Here is an 18,346-nt window from a genome sequence, read left to right on the forward strand (position 1 = left end):
AATTAGGTTCAGGGGTCGGTTACATGTAGGAAAGGTATTAAGCACCCTTACAGTGCCCTCAATCGGTACCCTATGATGAAGTTAATGTGATAAGAAAAAATAAATTAAATATTAGATCCCCTTTATGAATTACTACTCACATGCTTGAAATTTAAATTACACGATTGATCCTAAAACGTCTACATGATTGCTTTTGTTATAACAATGTATATTAAAAATAAGAAATAAAATAGAGAGAAGAAGATTAAATGAAATACCTCGTGGCAAGCTTTGTTAGATCTTCAAATATGGAAAATCTAGGTGCTTCGTGGCAACCTTTCACACTACAATTTCCTCACAATACTCAAGAAATACAATAGGAGAGAGAGAGATAAATTTCGAGCTCTAAAGAGTCCTGGACAAAATTTTTGGGGGCCTGAGAACTATGCCCAAGCTGTCTATTTATAGGAATTAGAATGGGGGCCAGAACGGCCCGTTCCGGATTCGAAACGGCCCATCCTAGATCCAAATGTTGTGTTAATTTTGCATATTGGAACAGCCCGCTCTGAAACCGGAACGACCCGTTCTAGAGGTGCATTTAACACATAATTGCAATGCTGGAACGGCCCGTTCCAAATTAAGATTTGAGGCCTTTTTTGTCACTTGGAACGGCCCGTTCCAGTTTGGAAACGACCCATTCCACTACTACAGGATGTATTATCTACATCGGTTCTGGAAGGTAATCTACATCGGTTATAAAACTGATGTAGAATAGAGCGACTTAGAAAAACAAACACTTCTACATTGGTTGTCAGAAAAATCGATGTAGATTTGCGTAAAAATCTACATCGGTTGTAAGTAAAATCGATGTAGATTTTACCACTATTCTACATCAGTTATACCAACAACCGATGTAGATGTGTTCACAAATCTACATCGGTTCTGCTGGAAACCGATGTAGACTGAATTATAAAAAAAACTTCATTTATTTTTTTAGATTCTTTCTGGGTTACCTGTATAAATAAATAAATAAATAAATATATATATATATATATATATATATATATATATATAAGCATGTGTAATGGCCTTCTTACTCCTTTCCATGTATATATAAAGGGAAAGAGAAATAAAGGAATATAGGATAAGCTCCTTATACACAATTTTCAAAAGAAAATTTAATAAAATGATTAATGCTCTCAACACACATGTTGTTATCAGTTATTGTGTATATTATGAAGATATTAAGCAGCATGTGTATCATAAAAGGATGAAAATAATGCAACGACCATAATTCCTGATTTAGTTTCAGTCAGATAAATTGGGACAGAAAACATAATAACTGCATTAACCAATCCAAAGTTTGACCACAGATGTTCTGGCAAAGAACTTGCTAGGCAAGGAGTTAGACAGGACAAGAAAAGAGAAAGGTTTAACACTCACATCCAATGAGCAAGTTATTTTATTGTCAATAGGAAGTATTAATTTTATATTATTCACTTGATTGAGTAGCCTAATGCCTAACTGGCTCCATTATATATGAATAAAATCCTTTATGATATGAATGCATTACAAAAGCAAGTAGTTGTGGGCTTGTGGCACAGTTGTCATATAATTGAACTTACTATCAAACTTAGAAGGACCCACATATCCGAGGCTAAGTGACCATAATTTAATTACTGTGCAAATGGTAAATAAGTTAAGTCTCATAATTTAGTTAGTATGCCTTTGTTTCTTAAACAATCCAGATAATAGGCATCATGTTATAAGTATCAAAAGTTCTAAACAAAATTATCAAACAAAATTTTATTATCAAACAATTCTTAACCTTGCACATAATGATTTTCATATCTGAAAAATACCATTATGGTGAATCCTTAATATATCATCAACATTGGAAGAAGGTCAACATTGGAAGAAGGTCAACTTGCTTCTCCTGAATAAAGAAATGATGTCCAAATTATATTTATCAAATAAACACCTGGGTTGCGTACTATCAGCACGTCAAAAACATTACATAACTGAATATATCATCAATCATTGACAAACAAATTGTATTCAATCAAGGGCATTATTTTATAAACTGAAACTTGACAGAATCTAACTTCCTTTCACTCCCCAACTTTGATTTAAACGGATGCTACCTAGGAGTAGACCACCTCGAAACCAACATAAAATTGCTATTAACACCATGTTCTTAACTTCAAGTAGTTCAAAACCGTTGACCAGCTGTGGCAAAAACTCAAGCTGTTAGTAGGAAGTTAAGGAGTGATTTCGCCATTTCCTGTATAAATCTTTAAAAACAAGAAATAATGAATTTTTTTAGTCAAAAGAAATAGTAACAAAAAAATTCCCTTGTACCAAACATGCCCTTAAATTAGCAGATAGATCATAAACTCAGTCATGATTATATAAATCTGAGGTTACAAAAGTAAAAGTAAACAAATTTAATTTGTGCCATTAATTATATTAAACAACCATTAAGAGACAAAAATAAATTGAATAATATAAAAAAAATACCAATATCATGAAAGTAGCAATGCCAAGATTCTCTCTACGAAGTAACTCAACACATGCTTGAGCTGCATTTGTTGTTTCCACCATAATATAATCAAGTCTAGGACATGCTGTTGATATTGCAACATCATACTTTGCTGCAATGATTTATAAGAAGTTAATCTAACAGATTCTTTGAATGATAAGGATGAATTTAACAGTATTAATCTAATGTAAATTATGTAATATCATACTAAGAGCAAAACAATGGTACCAAGAAAAATTGGATTGTGTTAACTAATAATAATAAACTCAGAAGAAACCAGAGATCCTTTTTTTTTCCATGAAGTACCAAGTTTTCCATTAACTGTAATTCTTGCTTGATAGTTATAATCATGACCATCAAGAAATATAAACTTAGACCCAAGACTAGAAAGAGTGATGCTGGAAGCATTAAACACATAATGCATGGTACCCATTTTCCTATTATGCGAAAGTGGGGGGCGTCGTCGGTGGCGGTAGGTGTTAGGGTTAGGGTAGGAGTGGAGGTGGACGGGGGTGGTGTCGATGGCGCCGCACATGTTGGGGAGGGAGTTCCTCGAAGGCCTGGGTGGTTTCTAGGAGGCGGCACCGCCCCACCGGGATCTTAATGAACTCCGGGTAGAGCTTGGTGGCGAGGAGGCGCGTGACCATGTTGGTGATTTTGGAGACGAGGTAGGGTTCAAGGGAATAGCGAGAGGCTAGGGTTTTGGCGGAGAGGCCGTGGGCGAGGCACGAGAGGTCCATGGCGACGACGTAGTCAGAGGGGAGGGAGAGGTTGGAGAGGGCGATGGCGACTGCGGCCGTGTTTGTTGCGGCCTCCATTCCTGCGCTTGAATGTCTGCAAAGCAGAAGATGGAACGGTGAGAAGAGGAAGAAAAAGGTTAGGGAATAAAGGAATTGGAGAACAACAAGAGATCTTCTCCAACCATGGTGGGTGGGTAGCCAAAACTTGCACGCTCTTCTCTAGGGTTTTGAGTGTTGCGGCTGCTAAGTGAAATAGATTGGCAACAGCAGAGTGTTTTGTCGAGAGGGTGAAGGGGTTGCGAAAATTTGGCTTCAATTTTACATCGGTTAAATGCAAAACCCGATGTAGAATAATATTGTCATTTGATTTTTACATCGGTCAAAAATAGACCCGATGTAGAATGGTTTACATCTTCAATTTATTTACAAAACTGCCACCGTGTTTCTTATTTACATCGTTTGTAGAGGAACCGATGTAGAGTAATGATGTAAAACAGTAATTTTGTAGTAGTGTTCCAAATGTAGGTTTTAGCCTTTTTTTAAGAGCTTGGAACGGTCCGTTCCAATTTTGGAACGGCCCGTTCTAAACTAGAGGTTTAGGCCCTTTTTGTAAATTGGAACGGGCCGTTCCAGTTTTGGAACAGCCCGTACCGGGCTACTAAAGTAAACTTATTTGGGCTTTAAGCTTTCTGATGTCATGTCCTGTTGTTTCCATGCTTCGGGAGCTCCTTTCCTTGATAATGGAAGTCCATTTCCTTGTTTGTATGCCCCCCGGACGAAATTGGGTGTCTACACACATAATAATAAAGATTAGATAAATTATAAATTAAAGAAAGAGAAGAAATCAAGAAAAACAAAATACAAGAAAGCAAAAAGAGCATCAACCTTCAAGAATCTAATGTGTATACATTTTTATTGAAAAATATTGCTTGTACAACAATCCTTTTTATGACTAATTTGAACGGTGTAATAAATATAAAAGTTACATATGTGTAATTTGAACCCTTTTCCATATATATATATATATATATATATATATAAGGAGGGATCTATTTATTTCAATAAATTTTGGTAGACTTACTCTATTTAATAACTTATATTCTACATCAAATTTTAATAATCCAACCGTTAATTTAAATATTCTTAATATTTAGATCAAGTCTACAAATTTTTAAAAAATTTGAAAACTATTCGATATTTCGTTTTATTAATTCAAATAAACATATACAATATTTTTATGATTATTGGTCAAACTGAATTAATGAAACGAAGTATCAAATAATTTTCAAATGTTTTAAAATTTTGCATACTTGATCTATGTATTAAGAAGTTTAAATTTAATAGTTGGACCATTGAAATTTGATGTAGAACATGAGGTATTGAGTGGAGTAAGTTTAGGTAGACTTACTCTTAGAGTAAAAGAATCTCTTCTCATATAAAAATATATATTTTAGTTAAAATAAAAAAGTATTTATCAAAATTCACCTGTAGTTTGGCTCATCTTTGAGTGAATGCATATTAATATATTTACTTATTTAAATGGAGTAACTTATTTTTTTTTTGAAGAATTTCAAATATCTTGAGATGAGATGTTTTATTTGGATGAAGAATTTACAAAGAATTTAAAATTCAAATTTATGAAATTCCTTAAAACAATATAATTTTAAATTCTCTCCAAAATGTAAGAATTTAAAATTTCTCATATTTTTCTTTCTTATCTCATCTATATATCTTTTATCTCTCTCCTACCTCTTAATTATTAAATATTCAAAAATATTTTAAATTATTCTATATTATCTAATATTGATTTTTTAAAACTATTAAATATTTTTTTAAAAAAAATTGGATAATATTTAATTTTTATAAAATTTAATCTTAAAATCTCAATATATATATATATAACCAATTTTACCAATAGTAAAAATCAAATATCATATTCAAAATAAAAATTTAAAATTTAAAAAATTGGAATTAATTTATCCAAACAAAATATTTAAAAATAATAATAATAATTAAAATCAAAGTAATTTAAATTTAACAAATTTAAATTTATTAAATTTCAAAAAAAAAATTGTCCTTACACACCATAAAAGTACGTACATAGCGGTTGAAGAATTCTCGCCACGCCTTAAAAGCATCGCAGGATTAATGATTCTTGTTGAAGGACTCTAACATCCTATATATTGTACTGTACATGTTAAAAAACAATGTGCCATCATTGCATAAGACGATTAGTTTAATTTTTATTTTACGCTTTTTGTGATTTTCTACTCTATTTTATTTGATGTTCGCATTATTCTATTTTTCCTTTGTGCTTCTGTTAATAGTGGGGGAGCAATATCCTTCATGAACTATTTGTGTTAACTTAATATACTCTATTTGGTTATCTAATAGGACTCACACAATGAAAGTCACTTATTAAATAATAAAAATGCAAGCTTAATTGAATATAGCACATAGATGTTACAAATTAATAGTTAAATATTCTTAAACAATCCAAATAAAATGATAAAACTGAAAACAATTTTCTTTTTTATTACTTTTAGAATTTAGAGCCACGATTAGAAGCCCAAACATTCCTTCCAAATTTCATCTCTAAGATTTTCTCCCATGCTTTCTCATCCGAATTATAGCCACCTTGTCAAACATCTTTTGCTCCACCACTTCATGTATTACCAGCTTTTATACAACATGTGTCCCTACACTTATTGAAATAAACTTGTCAAATATATTATTTTTGACTCAATTAATCAAAAGGTTCCCAACTCATTTCATTCTCCAATTTCATGAGCAATCCATTACAATGACTAGTGTTTTTTTTTTTTTTTTGGGAAACATCTTTTAATAAACAAATATTTTTTTTTTACATTTAAGGTTATGTACAAGAATTAAGAAAATGATTAATATTTTAGTTTTTCAAAGTATTTATTAGTTGTTTTCCTATTATACGCTTTAGGTGGTTGGAGAAGAAATAGGTACATTAGAAAATGAATAAACACATTGTTCAATAAACACACATTAATTATCAGGAGTAAAAATGAAAAAGAAATTTAATAAGTTATCAATTTTAGAAAAGTAACAATAAAAAAAGAACAAAAAAATAATGTCAAAACGAATATGAATAAAAAATAGAGGGAGTATAATACTATCATATTCTATGTTTCTAATTTTTGCAACAAATATTAGATTTTACATACCTGGATTGTTGTGCATATATGATATGGTCTTGTTCAAATTTCCAAGCCAAAGTTTCTTAGTAAATGTTATATGTACTGATCTCAGTAGTGGTGTGTTGAGATTACCCCTTGAAAATGTTTCCATACATGGAATACTTCTTACCCTCACCATTTGTAAGTTAGGCCAATTGAAAGTTCCATTTTGCTGACAAAAGTTGACTAACTTTGGAAGATCTTTGAGGACAAGACATTCCATTAAAGGGAAACTGATGAAAACATTTTCATATTTTTCATTGGATATTACCTCTTCAATTTTCTCACAATTGTGTAATTTGAGTAATTTAAGTTTCCCAAGACTTTTGACAGAAGAAAGTGAGAATAAACTTTTGAGGATACCACAGTGGGCAATGTAAATAGACACCAAATTGGAAAAAAATGGAACTTGAGGTTCCTTGTTCCATAAACATGTCAATTTGCTTAAGCTACTCAATGTTAATGCCTTGAGTTGAGGAAGTATTTCCTGGATATTATAATCTGGTTTGTCATCTTCGAGGTTAAATACTTCGATCAATAACTCACATTTGTCTAAAGTCAATTTTTTTAGGTTTTTGAATCTTATGATCATGCTAGAAGAGATGGAACTCAACAATTTGTTATTGCTCAATGTCAAAATTTCCAATTTACAAAATGATTTGGGAGGACAATTATAGTGCCAAAGCTCTTGTAGATCCTTGTTTATGATACAAATTTCCTTTAATCTATCCAATAACAACTGAAAGGAACAAATGAAAAATTTCAATGCTTAGGAACAAATATGCATACAAAACTTAAAAGTATGAACTACAATATATAACTAAACTAACAAAAGTTGACAATATTGCACAAAATCAATTTTCATACTTCCATTCCATCATTTATACAAATAATAAATGTAAATAATTTATATAGGGGATTTATCTAGTAAGGAGGTCTTTTTTTCAAGAATGAGAAAAGTAAATCTAAGTCATGTAATCATATCAAGATAATCAATTTGATCACTTAAAAGCATCAACTAACTTTTGAAATACACATGACTTATTTGTTTGTTTTAATCTTAACTATTAATGATGAGATTTAATGATTAAAATTCCTTTTTACTTTCACATTATAAAAGTTGTTTTCATTATACATATTTCCTATATATTGTATAAACACATGATAATGAATATTATCAATAATTTTAAACTGAAACTTACTGAATTTGGAAAGAAATAGTTTGAAGCCCTGGATTTTGGAAGATCTTTCGGCTCATTGGACTGTCCAATAAATGTCATTAGAGTGGGACAATTTGTTATTTTCAATGTTTCTAGGGATGGAAATTCTGATGTAAAAGGAAAGACAATAGAGAGGTTTATTAGGTTTTCAAGGAAAACAAACTTCAATTGAGAAAATATGGCTTTACTTATAGTTTTCTCTTCTTTGTCAAATATCATAACTTTTTCCAACGCCTCACAATCAGAAATTTCCAAACTTTTTAGCATTAGAGACATTGGTAACCAATTAATAGACTCACATTGCCTCACTTGTAGGATTTGCATGTTTTGACAAAACTTGACATCTTCCTTGTTGATGATGTGAGTTAATTTAGGTATATTAGTCAAAATCAATTCATCAAGTTGTTGCAGGACCTCTGTATTGGAATAAGTTATTTCTCCATGAATGTTGAATACCATTTTCAATGTGTTACAATGTCTCACAACTAGTTTCTTCAAATTTCTCAACTCTTGTAATGTCTTAAAGGAGAAAACAGAAACCAACTTATCACAACTATCTATCATGATTTCATTCAACTCAGTGAAAGACTCCCTTTTAGTTGAGAATAATGCATCTATATTTGCAAACTTGGTTGTGAATTCTTCCAACATAGGACATTTTTCTATCATTAAAGTTTTCAACTTTGGAAATTCTACATGATGGGAGTAAAACCCTATCAATCTTGTGAGGGACTTTAACTCCACCCTGCTCAATGTAGGGAACTCAACTGTTTTTATGTCTCCATTATCAATAATGGTCTCTAACATTTCACACTCTTCTAACTTTAATTCATTAAGTTGGTGAAGCTTCCTAGTTGCAGAAGGAGTGAACAAATATTTCAGAGAGGAGCAACTTTTGATGTGCATTATTTGAAGATTTTCGAGAACAAAAATTCCTGTTGGATCCTTATTCCATATGCATGCCAGCTGATGTAGTTCTGTTAATGACAACCTCTTTATCATTGGAAAATATTTACCATGTCCATCCTCATCAGGCATAAGTTCCTCAAGGTCAAACAAATGTTCTAATGTTTTACACTTCTCAATGTCAATAATTTCAAGTTTCTTTGATCTCTTTATCAAAATAGATAGAAACTTATTTATCCCTTCATCACAGCTTTTTGCTGATAACAATTGCAAATTGGTGAAATGTGAAGGTCGAATGTTATCTATTGCCTTGCTTAATTCCTTGCTATCACCAATAATGTAGTCAACAATTGTTGAGAATGGATCCTGTAAGATTGCCATGCTCTTATTACAATCCTTGCTCAACGTATATATATTTTTTTATTCATATCTAGTTTAACTAAAATATAGATATTTATAATATTTTATTTTGACTTAATTACATTTTTTTTACTTTTATTCTGAAATGTGTAATTTTAATCATTTAAGTCTATTTAAGTCATGTCTTTGTATTTTTAACATCAAACAAATTTAGTCTTTATGTCAATGTTCATATTTTCATCTAAATTTAACAGTTTATTATGTTTAGGATATAAAATAATGTTGATAGTCTAGAAAGAAAAATTTGTGCAAGATGAATTAAATTCGAAGGATTTTGCAGATTGTATAAAAAAGAAAAAAATTTGAAGAATGATTACTTTGAGTTATTTATTTATTGAATTTTAGGTTAAATTTGATATTCTAAGGTTGGTAGATTTTGAGTAAAAGGTTAAAAATAATGTTCAATTTATAAACATTTTGATTAAAAAATGGGAATTTGAGAATTTTAAGTAAACTAATAAAGACTAAATTTTCTTAATTTTGAAAACAAAGGGACATACCTAATTCACTAAAACAAAATTAGTTGATCAAAGTTATACATAATTCAAACTAATTAAAGCAACCAAATATATAATTAAGCCTAAATTTGTTTTTTTGGTGTACTTATATAATCAAGTCTAGTTGTATTTTTCACTACTTGAAAAATAGTGTTTTAAAGAGAGGAGAACTAACCAAAAATTCAAAAATATGGGCAATCTTTGTATCAATATTGTCTTCAACTTGAACTTGATCGTCTAAGATGAGTGACTTCAGTTGTGAGCTTTTTATTGTTCCCAAACCGAACTTCTTCAAGTTGGGGCAGTGGTTCACAATCACATGCTCCAAAGATGGCAGTTCGATAGTTTCACCAGATGATAAACTCCTCAAGTTTGGTAAGTCCTCAAAATGTAGTTTATTTGTTTCAGAAAATTTGGTAGGAATTGTGGCTTCTTTGGCTTCTTGAAGTAGTCTAGACGCTACTCGTACCATAGGCAACTCTTCCACACTAATCAAAGGCCACTCATCTTCTTCATCACTATAAAGATCACTATAAAGGCTCTCGTCTCTAGTAAGAAAGCCTTCATCAATAGAAAACAATCATTCAAGACTAGTTAATTACCTTTTAGATCGTGGGGATGTTAAAAATAATATACTCTTTCCTATTATAAAAGACAGTAATTATTTTAATTAATTTTATAAAATAAAATAAAAAATATGGTATGCTAATTTGGTTTATCTAACTTATCATTAAATTATCATAGCAGAGATGAAGATATTATTACCCTATAATGTATATCAAAGTTTAAAATTGATAACCAATAATTGAAGAGTTCAAGAGGTGAAAGTGAACATCTATTTTTCAACTTTTATCATCATTATTGAACAACTAAAAATATATATACTCACAATTTTTATAGAAATTGCAAAATACTTACTAAATTGACCATTTTTTTTCATCTAAATTATGACTTATAACAAAGATAAAAAGAGTATAAAATGCAAAAAAAAAAAAAAAATTTAAAATAAAAGAGAGAGAAAAATAAAATACAGCAAAACAAAAAGAGCATTATATATTTTTATTGAGAAACCCTACTCATATAACAATCCTTCTTGATTACTAAAACAGTGATTTCTCATAAGACTCTTCAATCTAGTGGGGCTAGCTACTCATATGTAAGCACACATATTTTTCCATCCCTGGATTTCACAAGTAACACCCATACGCACTCTGCGATCACATTCATGTATCCATAATTTAGGTGCTTCAACGAGTTAAACATTAGAATACCAAAGTGCCACGTTTCTTAAAATATTAAAGTGTCACATTTTCATGCTTATAAATCCATTACATCCAAAAATACATACATATTGAACTATGTGTTCCACATTGAATAAATATCCAAAAACATCAAAAATATGTTTTTTTTATAAATAACCATTAACATATTCAACCATGTTTTTTTTTGTCTCATTACAAAAAATTGTCTTGTTTAGTGTGACACAAATAATATTTATTATTAAAAATTATTTTTATTTATAATTATATTCTTATAGTTATTAAAAAGTGTATGTATAAATTATAGTTACACGTAATATATGTTACTAATCTCATTTAAAATCAATACTAAAATTGTATATATATATATATATATATATATATATATATATATATATATCAAATAGATCGATTTATACCTTATATAGATTATATTTATAGTGACACTTTTTTATGTATTATGATATGTAACATTTATTGTTGTTTATTTAATAAAAACTTTTAATTTAATGGTTAAATAGTCAAAATTTAATATATCATGAGTTATTGAGTAAAATAACTCTATCAAAAATTACTCTTGGTAATATTATCATTTCTATAACTCATTGTCTATATTAAATTTCAACAATTCAACAATTAAATTAAGTTTTAATGAATAGATCAATTCTACAAATATTTACAAAATTTAAAAATTATTTAATATTTCATTACAAAATATTGTAAACTTGATGTATTTATTAAGAATTTTTTAATTTAATGATTAGATCATTAAAATTCAATATAAAATATGAGTTATTGAGTGGAGTAAAAACTTACTCTTATAGTAAGTATACTCCCTATGTGTGTGTGTGGCCTTTATAAAAATTTACTTTTAAGTTTCGCTCTTGAGAGACGAAATGCTAATTAATAGTTGAGGAAATTTAGTGCACTCACTTTAACACTTTCTGTTCAATACAATCTCTATTATTGAGTAAAATTAATTTGAAATTATAAATATTGTGAGTTTAAAATCTCATTTAATAAATCACTTTCTTGATTTAATGGTATCACCCACTACAATTTATAATTTTTAACTAATGTTTTTTTTCGTCCCACAATAATTGTAATTTAAGGTTTTTATACAGATTAATATATACAATCATTTTTTATATAATTTTACTGAAATAATCTCACTCTTTTAATAAATACATTACTTTTAATTGTACTGGTTGAATAATTAATGAAAGGATAAATTAAGAAAAAAACTAACAAATATTATTTTAAAGAGTGAAAACATCAATCATTTTAAGACAATTTTTAAATGTTAAAATTGTAATTAATTTAGAACTTAAAGGGTAATAAAGAAAGTGTTAAAATAAATTAGTGTCGCAAATATTTCTCGTAATAGTTTCAAAAAATTCTAAAAGAACATAGACATTGAAGAATTCTCACCAGGATTTATATACCAACGTCTCCTGTCGCCCCAAGAAGGTGCCATAAGTGTTGAATGGAACTGCAAAAGAATATATCAATGTAGTTTATATATGTCTGAATCTTTACTTCAGATGGAAGAAACTTCATTCTCTTTAAATTTAAACAAAGTTGTAGTTCCTTCCTTCATTAGTCTTTTACCCTATGCAGACAAGAAAATATAAAACAAAAGAAACCATGTGCATCCAGTGTTTTAATAAGGGTCTTATTAACGAGTAGCATAAAAGCATTTATTAAGATATTAGTAAATAGTGTTTATTTAAAATTATGATAAAATTATATTTAAAACTACAACAAAATATTGGTAACACTACTGTTTATAATTTTTTTTATTTTTATTCTTTAATTAATGTCCTTAAATTCATCCCAAAAAGAAATCCTCATTTTTCCATTTTCCATTAATTACTAAAGTGACTTTTATGACAATAATCATTTGTTTGTATTACATTTGTTTTTTGTTTAATTACATTTTTTTATTTTCTTAGTGTATCATTAAATTTTGAATTAATTTGGGGTCCCTTTATTATGTTTTCCTTTTATTCCTACTTTTAATTTTTCGATTTTTATCATTCATAAGTTAATTAATAATCCAATTCTAAATTTTTTCATTGTTTAGTTCAGCACTCATATTTATTTTGGATTGAGTTTTTATGGGAATTTATAAATGACAAACAGATTTTCTGGGAATGCTAGTTTTATATTTTTATATATTAAAAATGTTATTTCTTTTATTTCTTTATTTCTTTCCTTATTTGGTTTCTTAAACATTTAGTTTGTGATTGGATTAAAATCACCCTACAGCTGAAAAAAGAACTGCACCGTCCCGCAGTTGCATCCAACAAATGAAATAATGTTAAATAAATTTTTTATTTTATAATTACATGAAAATCACATTCTTAATGGTACAGATTTCATGCAGTTGTTGTGGATTTTTCCAAATATTTATTTACCAAACTATAGAGTTTTTTTTTTTTTGGGAGGGAGGAGAGGTAAACTGAATTTTATTTTTATTTTTTTGTCATCTCTCATAACTACATTTGGACATATTAAGAATGAGTTATAGATAATAAGATACTAAGATTGGAGCCCAAAAATGCTACCAATGCCAATGGAATGTGATGGTGCATGACAAATACATTTAAAACCATTCTTTCTGATTTTGATTTTTTAAAGTGAATCATCGAGTTGTTAAATGCATTTGCTTACTTTGCAATCTGCAAAGGAATATGATGATGCATGACACCTTGCTTCAAGGCCTGGATTTACAAAAGTTGATTTCATGAAGTAATTTAATCAGTCTTTCTTGGTAGCCTTATAAATAACAAGAAATTATGTCAAGCCAAGCATATGATGTCTTTCTTGATCAGGACTTGGACGTTTTAATAAAATAATTCAATGGATCCGATTACTTTAATTAAAATATTAAATGGATCCGATTGCTTGCTTCTTCACATAAAAAAAAATGAAAAATCTCCTGAAAATAAAACTCTAGTTTTAAGATATTGCTCGTTTTCATTAAAACATAAAAATAGAAACCGACACTGTAGCTTCTTATATTAAGAAGACATAAATATTTTTTTAATGTAAATCTAATATTGTAGTATATACAAATATGTGTTTATTATATAATAAACATTTACAATAAATGATATAAATATATATATATATATATATATATATATTGAATATATAAATTATATTTAAAATTTGTATCAATAAATCTTTTTAGCCATATAAATTATGTTTTAGATATATATATATATATATATATATATATATATATATATGATAAATAATTTATAATATAACATAAAATTATTTTTATTTATTAATAGTTTATTTTAAAATATTAATATTTAACTCATAAAATAATTATGATAAACAAAAATAAAATTGAATAAGAAGTTAAAATAAATTTTACAAATACTCTCATCAAAGAAAATAAATATATAAGGGTTGATAAGAGAATTTATTTTAAATTTTTTTAGTTTCATTCGTGTAAAAAAAATATATATATATTGTCTTGTTTTTGTTCTGTAAAAAAAATTAACCAAGAAAAGTTAGAAAATAATAGAGTACAAAATTTGAAAGAATCAAAAACAAAAACAACTGAAAATAAGAAAAACAAAAACAACTAAAACTTTATAAGATAATGTAACGACCTGCTATGGTTGCCACACTGCAAACATACAACTAACTACGCATATACATATACTGAAACAGTAATATGATATAAGTATATCTACATCTCATGAATATGTACAACTATGTTGCTTGTCCAGCAACTATATACAAATATCTATACAAAAGTATCTACCAACAACCGGTAGTCTACAAAATAAAATCCAACTCCAGGCACCACTTGTGGGTTCCATTACTACTCTCTAGCCTATTCCTTCTCTGCTCTCATACAACGTATGATCATCGCACTCCAAACCATATGGAAACATGTAAGGGTAAGCTAGGTAAAATAAATAACTCATATAATTAAGTATGCAACACATCAACACATAAATTAATTTTCACATCCAACACAAGCTACAAACAACACATATACTATACATTTTAATATCACTTCCACAATACAACACATATCAACATTATATCAGCACATCAACACATATGTATCGTCACGCATTTCAACTCGGAGATCTCCTACAATGCAGTATGAGTAGTCTAAGTGGCTAGGTCCTACCGAACCGACAACACAAAAATTTTTTGGGCTTGCTAGGTAAACAACAAATTTGGATAAAAATCTACAACATGATAACGATTTCTCAGACTTTGCCACTTAAACAAGGAAGTATAGTATTATGTTAAGATAGGATAGTTGGGTTTAGGCCTACCATGACATTAGCTAGCTTAACTAAGCCACTTATGGAATTAGCCTACTAACTATCTTCTAAATACTACAACCCTTCGATACTCAGTTTGGAACTGAGTTTTTTGACTTCGTACTTTACTTGAATTGGCCGTTTGTAATCGGTATAGCTCGACCTGGCCCCTGTACCGTGGTCGCTTCATACACGTGTGCATCGACCTTGCCCATACATGGGATCAACTAAGTCCTAGAGGAGAACAACACAACATCTACTCCAAAGGACAACTTCCCGAGGAGGGTTTTTTAACAAATTGGGCTCTCAGAGCACTACAACTATCTCAATCCACACAATGGGATGAGCAACTTCGAAAACATCTTCCCTACACTACTACATATATACCATTTTACATCGGTTATTTAACATTATTTACATCGGTTCTAAAACCGATGTAGAATAGAGTGACGTAGTATGTGTATACTATTTTACATCGGTTTTAAAATCGATGTAAATTTGTGCATAATTTTACATCGGTTCTATATATAACCGATGTAAACTTGTCTCCATTTGCTTCATCATGAGTAGCCGTAGCAAGTGCTGAATCCGCAACAGGTGCAACAGATTTTTCTGAAGTTGGATCAGCAGCTGCATCAGCTGCCTTTTTGGTTATGGCATCACCGCCTGATTTAGACGGACCAGCACCTTCTTTGGTGCCATCAAAGATTTTATTTGAGTGCGCAACAGCAGCTGCATCAGCAGCTTGAGTATTTAAGGCCTCACCGCATGATCCAACACCATGCTTGCATTCACAACGACTAGAAAAGTTATCATCTTGAAACAGTCACAAACAAATTACATGTAAATGTAGCTGTACCATAATAAAGACAAAGCAAAGAATTGGTAACCTGCGTAGTCTTTTCGCAACCAGTCTCACCAGATATGAAAACTACCTGCTTTGAAACAAATGAAAGAAATATTAAGACCAAAACACATACAAAAATATAATATGCAAATTCAATTTAATTGTATGTTGAAATGCACTAAAACTAAAATCTTATTCAACTATGTTATTAGATATATTTAACATGTCAATGTGAATCATATAAGCTTAGTGCACTCAGCACCCAAGGTACCGAGTATATGCATATCCAAAGGCAATTTTACAAAGCAAAATAAATTAACCTGGTGAGATTCAACAGTGGGTGTAATTGCATCCTTGAAAGATATTTAGTTCCCTTCCCTTATATCCAAGTCAACTCTAACCAACAAAATTCATACATCGTTAAGCTCGAAGGGTCCTTCTCTTGGTCGATGGTGGGACTGCAATTGAAGTAAATATTTTTGTTAATTTTTGTTTCACACACAGATCAAATAGTTTATGGTTATTGGTCGCTGAGGCATCCCAACGTCTAAGTCTAACCAAAGCCAAAGATTTTTTATTGTGGGTCTTGGACTTTGTGGTGTTAGACAATTAGACCCAAAAGAAATGAACCCATGATTAACCATCAACAGAGTTTGAATCTTGATGCTTAATTCTTTCTTACATGTGATGAAAATTGACTTAAGAAGTGATGGAGGGAGACAGGATTTAGATGGAAGATAAAAGAATTGAAAGCATACCTCATGCATGTGCCACAAGGAAGCATGCCAGAGAGCCTCATGAGCCCATCTAGCCCAAAACTCCATACCCACCTGAAAATCAGACATACCCACTTCAATTTATCACCCCAAAATTATGGATTCAAAACCATCCAAACCTTAATCGGAAATTTTGAGCCATAATTACTCACAGCAGCTCCCACTGATAGAGCAAATGTGCCAAACATTTTGGACCAAGGCACTTCTCCACCCTACACCAACCAAACCCAATTTCATATTCAGATTATATTCACATGCCAATGTGAAAACATAATTAAAGAAAAAAAAAAGTAGTTTATACACTCACACTACTGTTTGACATCAGTGGCTACAGAGTCCGAAACTGGAGTAGTTATACAGATCTGCTTCATGCCTTGTTGAAGCAAACTGCAAGCAAACCTGTACCGCAGAAAAAAAATAGATGAATTATTTGTGAGGAGTAGGAGTAGGAGTATGAGGGAAGAGAAAAAGAAAATGGTTTTGGTATTGCTTAAGTTGGCACCTGGCATGTGATGTAGGTATCGGTGGTGCCTCTTCTTCTTCTTCTTCCCTGAATCAAAAACCCTAATTCTCCATTTCCCACTATGATTCGGTAACTATCATGTACAAAGAGCGAGGAGGAGTGTCCGTTTCCTCCAAATCGGAGGATCGCAAGCGAATCAACGACGTCCTCGACAAGCACCTCGAGCGATCCTCTCCCTTCAGCAACGAACTCACGTCAAGACCACCACGTCTCGGGAAAACTCCTCCGGGAGCGTCTCCAAACCCTAAACCATCATCACCCATTCGTACAAGATCAGAGACGCAACACCTAAGAAAGAAGGGTTTCAATGTTTACCTATAAGAGTTTCAACGAGCCTAGTAGTGTATCAGAAAATCAGCTTCGAAGATCAATGACCTTGCTAGTGTGTGATTCGCGCGAGCTAGGTACCTTCAAAGTTCAATCTGTGCTAGCCCTAAAGGTAATGTGCTTCCAGCAGAGATGACCGTGTGCGAAATTTTGCAGAGGTGCTAAAGGCACTGTGCTCGCGCGGAAAGGAGAAAAGAAATTGCTCATATATTCTACATCGGTTAAAAGAAAACTCGATGTAAAATGCTTCACGTTTACATCGGTCTTGTGAAGAACCGATGTAAATGTGCTTACAGTTTCTACTAATTTACAAGTTTGCCACCGTATATAATTTTTACATCGTTTCTTCGAGAACCGATGTAAATGTAGCGATGTAAAACAGTAATTTTCTAGTAGTGCTAGTCCTAGTGATCAACAAATCATCATCACAACTCAATCAACACATGACTCAGCAGCACAATTCAGCTTAACAACTCAAAATAACAACACAACAACTCATTATATTTTCAGCACAACAACTCAGTCAGCACACAACTTTTCAACTCCTATCATCTTTACTCAGCTACTCAACTTCACAATTAGTTTACAACACTATGCTCAACATGCATCTCAACGTCTCACAACTCAATGACATATCAACATTGTTCATATAATAACCCAATATAACTATACAACTTCACAACACAATTATCAACATATAACCCATCAACATTCAACACCTAAGGTTCCTTATCATACAACATCTCTACAACTTATTCATCATCATTTAACAATAATACAACTCAAACAAAAAGTTT

The 18,346-nt window shown here is 30.5% G+C and overlaps 2 protein-coding genes and 1 long non-coding RNA gene across 4 annotated transcripts in view; all 3 read right to left on the minus strand.

Moving 5' to 3' along the window:
- Window positions 1–1,920: 1,920 nt before the first annotated feature.
- On the minus strand, window positions 1,921–3,600 carry LOC109808833 (uncharacterized). Of its 2 annotated transcripts, XM_020371984.3 has the most exons (4): window positions 3,444–3,600; window positions 2,951–3,355; window positions 2,500–2,633; window positions 1,921–2,208 (listed from the first exon to the last, which is right to left on the minus strand). In XM_020371984.3, exons 2-4 carry the CDS (start codon window positions 3,054–3,056, stop codon window positions 2,080–2,082), a joined length of 369 nt encoding a protein of 122 aa, XP_020227573.1. In that variant the 5' UTR covers window positions 3,057–3,355; window positions 3,444–3,600; the 3' UTR covers window positions 1,921–2,079. The 2 variants fall into 2 exon arrangements, 1 of the variants encoding a protein (XP_020227573.1); XR_002240627.3 differs by having other exon boundaries at window positions 1,921–2,273; window positions 2,500–3,355.
- Window positions 3,601–4,393: 793 nt separating this feature from the next.
- Window positions 4,394–13,241, minus strand: LOC114916479 (putative disease resistance protein At4g19050). The gene is made up of 5 exons (XM_029273202.2): window positions 12,204–13,241; window positions 9,689–10,074; window positions 7,673–8,962; window positions 6,459–7,209; window positions 4,394–5,960 (listed from the first exon to the last, which is right to left on the minus strand). Exons 1-5 carry the CDS (start codon window positions 12,247–12,249, stop codon window positions 5,944–5,946), a joined length of 2,490 nt encoding a protein of 829 aa, XP_029129035.2. The 5' UTR covers window positions 12,250–13,241; the 3' UTR covers window positions 4,394–5,943.
- A 2,604-nt stretch (window positions 13,242–15,845) lies between these two features.
- Window positions 15,846–18,346, minus strand: part of LOC109788064 (uncharacterized) — a 2,603-nt gene continuing 102 nt past the window's right edge. Inside the window, exons 1-6 of the long non-coding RNA XR_014431447.1 lie at window positions 17,202–18,346; window positions 17,007–17,098; window positions 16,852–16,911; window positions 16,682–16,753; window positions 16,244–16,381; window positions 15,846–16,011 (exon numbers count right to left, since the gene is read on the minus strand). The exon at window positions 17,202–18,346 is cut by the window's right edge and continues 102 nt beyond it. This is a non-coding gene — a long non-coding RNA (uncharacterized LOC109788064). The remainder of the gene's footprint in view (window positions 16,012–16,243; window positions 16,382–16,681; window positions 16,754–16,851; window positions 16,912–17,006; window positions 17,099–17,201) is intronic.

The sequence above is a fragment of the Cajanus cajan genome, chromosome 2 (genome assembly GCF_000230855.2).
Source record: "Cajanus cajan strain Asha chromosome 2, NIPB_CcT2T_4, whole genome shotgun sequence".
NCBI lineage: Eukaryota > Viridiplantae > Streptophyta > Magnoliopsida > Fabales > Fabaceae > Cajanus > Cajanus cajan.

What these genes read in the sequence shown, in the direction of transcription:
- LOC114916479 (XM_029273202.2), bottom strand. Translation starts at nt 12,249, where the DNA reads ATGGCACCTTCTTGGGGCGACAGGAGACGTTGGTATATAAATCCTG. An exon ending in ACGTTGGTATATAAATCCTG is followed by an intron (nt 10,075 to 12,203) that starts GTGAGAATTCTT and finishes CTATTGATGAAG; the next exon opens with GCTTTCTTACTAGAGACGAG. An exon ending in ACTATTTCTTTCCAAATTCA is followed by an intron (nt 7,210 to 7,672) that starts GTAAGTTTCAGT and finishes TGTTCCTTTCAG; the next exon opens with TTGTTATTGGATAGATTAAA.
- LOC109808833 (XM_020371984.3), bottom strand. Translation starts at nt 3,056, where the DNA reads ATGTGCGGCGCCATCGACACCACCCCCGTCCACCTCCACTCCTACCCT. An exon ending in TTCGCATAATAGGAAAATGG is followed by an intron (nt 2,634 to 2,950) that starts GTACCATGCATT and finishes AAATCATTGCAG; the next exon opens with CAAAGTATGATGTTGCAATA. An exon ending in TTGCTACTTTCATGATATTG is followed by an intron (nt 2,209 to 2,499) that starts GTATTTTTTTTA and finishes TTTTTGCCACAG; the next exon opens with CTGGTCAACGGTTTTGAACT.